This window comes from Cebidichthys violaceus, unplaced genomic scaffold (assembly GCF_023349555.1).
Source record: "Cebidichthys violaceus isolate CVI_PGR_0920_01 unplaced genomic scaffold, fCebVio1.0.p SCAF_62, whole genome shotgun sequence".
Lineage (NCBI taxonomy): Eukaryota > Metazoa > Chordata > Actinopteri > Perciformes > Stichaeidae > Cebidichthys > Cebidichthys violaceus.
In genome coordinates this window covers 1,095,969-1,101,968 of record NW_027176839.1, presented here as the reverse complement: position 1 = coordinate 1,101,968, position 6,000 = coordinate 1,095,969, and the positions used below count along the sequence as shown (strand labels likewise).

Sequence of the window (6,000 nt, the reverse complement as noted above, 5' to 3'; positions counted from 1 at the left end):
CCTTGCTCCAAAAGCGGCACCTTAAGGCTCGACTGAAGTTTGCTGCTGATCACATGGACAAAGATAAGACCTTCTGGAGGAAAGTTCTGTGGTCAGACGAAACAAAAATCAAGCTGTTTGGCCACAATGCCCAGCAATATGTTTGGAGGAGAAAAGGTGAGGCCTTTAACCCCAAGAACACCATGCCTACCGTCAAGCACGGTGGTGGTAGTATTATGCTGTGGGGCTGTTTTGCTGCCAATGGAACTGGTGCTTTACAGAGAGTAAATGGGATAATGAAGAAGGAGGATTACCTTCAAATTCTTCAAGATAACCTAAAATCATCAGCCCGAAGGTTGGGTCTTGGGCGCAGTTGGGTGTTCCAACAGGACAATGACCCCAAACACACATCAAAAGTGGTAATGGAATGGCTAAATCAGGCTAGAATTAGGGTTTTAGAATGGCCTTCCCAAAGTCCTGACTTAAATCCCATTGAGAGTGTGGACAATGGGACAATGTGGACATGTGGACAATGCTGAAGAAACAAGTCCATGTCAGAAAGCCATCAAATTTAACTGAACTGCACCAATTCTGTCAAGAGGAGTGGTCAAAGATTCAACGAGAAGCTTGCCAGAAGCTTGTGGATGGCTACCAAAAGTGCCTAATTGAAGTGAAAATGGCCAAGGGACATGTAACCAAATATTAGCACTGCTGTATGTATATTTTTGACCCAGCAGATTTGATCACTTTTTCTGTTAACCCATAATAAAGTCATGACAGAACTAAACTTCATGAATGTTTTTTGTGACAAAGAAGTATCTGTTCCAATCACTCTATCAGAGAAAAATCAGAGTTGTAGAAATAACTGGAAACTCAAGAGAGCCATGACATTATGTTCTTTACAAGTGTATGTAAACTTTTGACCACAACTGTACATGGACCATTTCATTTTGTCGACTCATCAATCAGGATGTAAGCACTATAAGAAGAAAACAGGTGAGTGCATGTTTACAACTGAATGTTTTTAAATATTTTTACTTTATCAGTATTTTATTAGTGTCTTTGAGTTTCTTGAAAAGCACTCCCTAAATATAATGTATTATTAACATTATTACTACAACAAGCAGCGAGAGGCCTGTTTTAAAAAACGTGTATTAGCAATTGAATCACATGTTTAATTTAGCAGAAGATCTGCGATTTTCCGTTACTTGAGTGAATGGTTGTGTGAATTATGCTTAGTAACAAAAACTACTCAATATAACGGTGAGGTCTGGGTGTCAGGCAGGAGGCAACTCCCTGAAGTGCTTTAAACTTGCATTCTCTCTAATGTCCATCAGGGGGCGACTCCTCTGGTTGTATAGAAGTCTATGAGAAAATGACCCTACTTCTCTCTTGATTTATTACCTCAGTAAACATTGTAAACATGAGTTTATGGTCTCAATCTCTAGTTTCAAGTCTTCTTCAATACAGCATGATGTTCATTTAGTAAATTATGGTCCATTTAGAGTTAAACAGACCATAAAGCAGGGTATGTTTTAGGGCGGGGCTATTTTGTGATTGACAGGTCTCCACCACGGCTTGACTGTTCTTGGTGTCCCCGAATTTTCGTCTTACAAAACTTGTTTTAATTTAATGAAATTTATTTATACATTTTGGTCACCTAAAAATGTCTTAATCAGTGTTCGTTTGTATTTTGCTCCACCTTCTCGTGTCACTCCAGGTTGCAAAAAAACCAAGATAATGATGGCCTAAAACCAGGATGGCGAATGCCAAAATGCCAAACTGGAGGCTTCAAAGGGGCGGTTTGTAGGTATGCAGGTACTACCCACTTCACTACATGACCGCCACATCCCCTACTCCTAACTGTTAACCACTGCGTGTCCACAAAAGACAGACCTTGGTATTTTGTCATAATCCAAAGTACTGAAAAAAAAAGAAAGGCCAGATGGAACGTGAAGGAATCACACAGTGCATACAATTAATCATGCATGTCTACCAAATGCAAAAAAAAGTTAATGTCATTGTGGTGGTAGAGGAGAAGGACATCATGAAAAAAAAAAAAAGTTGTTGATATTTCAGTCTGGAAAGTTGTGGGCCAACCGTCAATTGCCAACCGTCAATTCAGACACAGCATTTCATAGGAATATATCTGTTCTATTTCTTCCACTTGACACTTTGTGAAGTTAAACCTAATAACCAGTTTCAGTGTAATATAAAAACAGTTAGTGTAATATACAGTATGTGTGTGTGTGTGTGTGTATGTGTATGTATGTGTATATGTATATGTATGTGTATGTATGTATATGTATATGTATGTATATGTATATGTGTGTATGTGTGTGTATATATATATGTATATGTGTGTGTGTGTATGTGTGTATGTATATATGTGTGTATGTGTGTATATGTGTGTATGTATATATATGTGTGTGTGTGTGTGTGTGTGTGTGTGTGTGTGTGTGTGTGTGTGTGTGTGTGTGTGTGTGTGTGTGTGTGTGTGTGTGTATATATATATATATATATATATATATATATATATATATATATATAAATCATATCCCATATGAAATCAACCACGTGCTGTCTTGTTTTTATACCAACTACATTTTAGTAGTACAGTTGGGCCCAGTTATTTATTGATTATTAATAGCTCATTAGCAACAGGAACTGTTCCATCAACCCTTAAACATGCTGTGTTCCAACCTCTTTTAAAGAAACCTAACCTTGATTCCTCTGTTCTTAGCAATTTTAGATCCATTTCTAAACTTCCGATTTAGAGAAAGTTTTAGAGAAAGTGGTTTCAACCCAGCTTTTAGCTTTCATGTGTTTTAATAACGTCTTTGAGAAGTTTCAGTCAGGTTTTAGAGCTTTACATAGCACAGAAACCGCCCTCCTCAAGGTATCCAATGATCTCCTTTTAACAGCCGACAGGGAGGAGCGCTCCATTTGAATTCTTTTAGACCTAAGTGCAGCCTTTGACACAATGGACAATATTTTAATCAACCGTCTTAAAACCTGGGTTGGCATCAAAGACACTGCACTTAGTTGGTTTTATTCTTACCTTTTAGATAGAACCCACTCGGTCACCATAGGCAATTACGCATCCTCTACATTTCACATTACCTGTGGTGTACCACAAGGTTCAATTTTAGGTCACATTTTATTTTCTATATACATGCTCCCACTTGGTCAAATCATCCAATGTCATAACGTCTCTTTTCATTGCTACGCAGACGACACACAACCTTCCCTTGAGACCTGATGACCCCAGAAGCCTAGCTGCTATTTTAGACTGTCTGAATGATATAAACTGTTGGAAGGCACAACATTTTCTTCAACTCAACTCAAAATCAGAAATCATAATATTTAGTCCCCCAAACCCTATCACTCCCATTAAAAGTGCTCTTGGCCCCCTGCCCGTTAACATAAAGTCCACTGTCAGAAACTTAGGAGTAGTATTTCAAAAGTTGTCCAGTCCTGTTTTCTTCAAATTAGAACCATCTCCAAAATCAAACCACTTCTCTCTCACCCTGACCTGGAAAAGTCATTAATGCGTTCATCTTCTCAAGACTCGACTACTGTAACTCCCTTCTCTCGGGCATCAACCAAAAGTCACTCTTTCTCCTCCGACTTGTTCAGAACGCAGCAGCAGCTTCTCACTGGTTCTAACAGACGACATCACATCACCCCAATCCTGGCTTCTCTTCACTGGCTCCCTGTACGTTTTAGAATGGATTTTAAGATTTTACTGATCACTTTTAAAGCACGTATAGGTTTGGCTCCAACCTATATAGAGGAAATGTTGCGCCTTATGAGCCAGCTCGCAGCCTCAGATCCTCAGGTGTCTGTTCCAAAGTTGAAGTTTTAAACTAAAGGTGACCGTAAAGGTGACCCCTCGGCTTTGGAACGAGCTGCCTGAGGAGATAAGGCTCTCAGAATCAGTAATCTCTTTTAAATCACTTCTTAAAACCCATTTTTACAGACTGGCTTTAATGTGATGTCATCGCTTTTCTGTTTTATTTTTATTTGTTGATTTCACAAAATTATTTTACAATTTTTTTTAAATAATTTTTTTATTTTAGTTTATTTTTATCGTATCGACTGCCTCACTGAGCTTTCTTTTATTGTTATTATTGCCTTGCTTTTGCTGCTTTGTCTGTCAAAGCACTTTGTAAACTCTGTTTTTAAAAGGTGCTATATGAATAAAGTTATTATTATTATTATTATTAATTAACCAATCTGTAAAATTCTTTGATGTTCCCAAGACAGAAGTCAGATATTTTCCCTTTTTGGAATCTCCATGATGTTTTAGGAGCAGGAACCCTGGTTGTCACTGACACATAGAAATAGAATAGGAGTAGAACAAACATTGAACTGTTTATAGCGGTCATTTGACTAGTAAAAAAGAAAATGGCAATTGTTGCTAGTTGTTATGGTGATAACACACATCAGTGGGGCCGCAAAGTGTTGTCGCAGCTCTCGCCAGGGATTAGAACGGACGCAGCTCCGGAGACGGATGGCTGGCTAGTTAGCTAGGTAACGAATGTTCGCTTGTCCTTCTCAGGAGCGACTGGGAGTGAGGTGGAGTGAACGTTGGACCCAGCCACCCACCAGCTCACTGTTCAACTAATTGTTTGTGACCAGTTTAGTATGGCGGAGTAAGCAAAATAGCTAACTAGCCAGCTGTCCACCAGTTAGCTAGCCAGCCTCCTAATTCCACAATACTTAAATGCTTCAGTGGTTACAGAAAATACAGCCAAACAAAGTTGTCACCTATCTGGCGATAGTAATGTGTTTTCCTACGCTGTGAAAAGAGTGTGGATGAAGCATTCAGTTTTTAAATTTGACTCATTTACTCTGCCTCTCTACTACTGTAACGTTACTATGTCACTTCTTGTTATAGTCATTTATGCAAAACCTCACCAAGTCTGCGACTTACCATAAGTCAGTTTAGTTTATAGGGATGTTAGCCTGCTACAGCGGTCACAATTGCAAAGGTATATATGAAAATGGCCGCAGATCTGACCATCCAGCTACGTTGAGTTGAATGGGAATGTCCATTCTACTCCTATTTTATTTCTATGCACTTAACTGTTTAAACCACTGAAATATATTAGGTCTAGAAGGTACACGAAACATTGAGGCTCTTCACTCTGTCAAAACTACCTCCCTTGAGCCTAACAACAAGTCACTGTATCCATCAACTGTTTTGTTTCCTGCTATGTGTCTTTGAGGAAGACACTGAGCATGCTACCTGGCTGCTCATTGGATAAGAGTACAGGCCACATGTTTGTAATGCAAACTCAGTGAATCTATCAAAGGTTTCCAGAAATATTGAATTGAAATGCGCTTGTTGTGGACCATCTTTAGCAACCCTGACAGGCAGTCATGGTTTTGATGGGTGTCATGGCCCCGGACTTTGCTGGGCATTCTTTGGCCGGTGTCGAATTCGGACTTGAACTTCCTCATCCTGTGGAGCAGGAAAACAAGTGAAAAGTCATCACTGTCTTCCATTTACTTAAGGATGATTGTATCTGTGCCAATGAGATAAGGAGTGATGGATCGGCATTGATTTACAAGGAATAAATTATGTTGGTTTTATACATACAGTTTCAGCAGTGTCTGCCGTCTCCTCTCCTTCTGTGTGTTCACTGCCGGCAGTGAACGCCTCAAAGTCAGATAGAGCGCTTTCCACCGTCTCCTCATCATAGTCTGTCTGGTATTCATCAGACAGTTCCTCTGAATGAGACAACATGAGCACCCATTTTTATTTATACTACTCAGAGATACACCCGAAGTCAAAGTAGGCTTTGATATTAAGATTTTTTCAATGTATATATAACATTTTTTATGCATTGGTTTGGGATTTCAATATTTTACTGATAACTAACCATTGATTAAGGCATTCTTTACAGGTTCGATTCTCGACACTATCTCTGCCAGGTCTGTGAAGGAGGCATTCGGACAGGTAACCACCTGAAAGAGACAAGCCGCATCATTACAAAGATGATTTTAAATCAG

At 39.2% G+C, this 6,000-nt stretch overlaps 1 protein-coding gene across 3 annotated transcripts in view; it reads right to left on the bottom strand.

The window, feature by feature from the left end:
- Window positions 1-2,597: 2,597 nt before the first annotated feature.
- Window positions 2,598-6,000, bottom strand: part of pnpla7b (patatin-like phospholipase domain containing 7b) — a 38,359-nt gene continuing 34,956 nt past the window's right edge. For all 3 annotated transcript variants that reach the window (XM_068734261.1, XM_068734263.1, XM_068734262.1), the window contains 3 exons: window positions 5,871-5,955; window positions 5,588-5,718; window positions 2,598-5,449 (listed from right to left, as the gene is read on the bottom strand). In XM_068734261.1, the coding sequence (XP_068590362.1) occupies window positions 5,384-5,449; window positions 5,588-5,718; window positions 5,871-5,955 (282 nt within the window). In that variant the 3' untranslated portion in view covers window positions 2,598-5,383. The remainder of the gene's footprint in view (window positions 5,450-5,587; window positions 5,719-5,870; window positions 5,956-6,000) is intronic.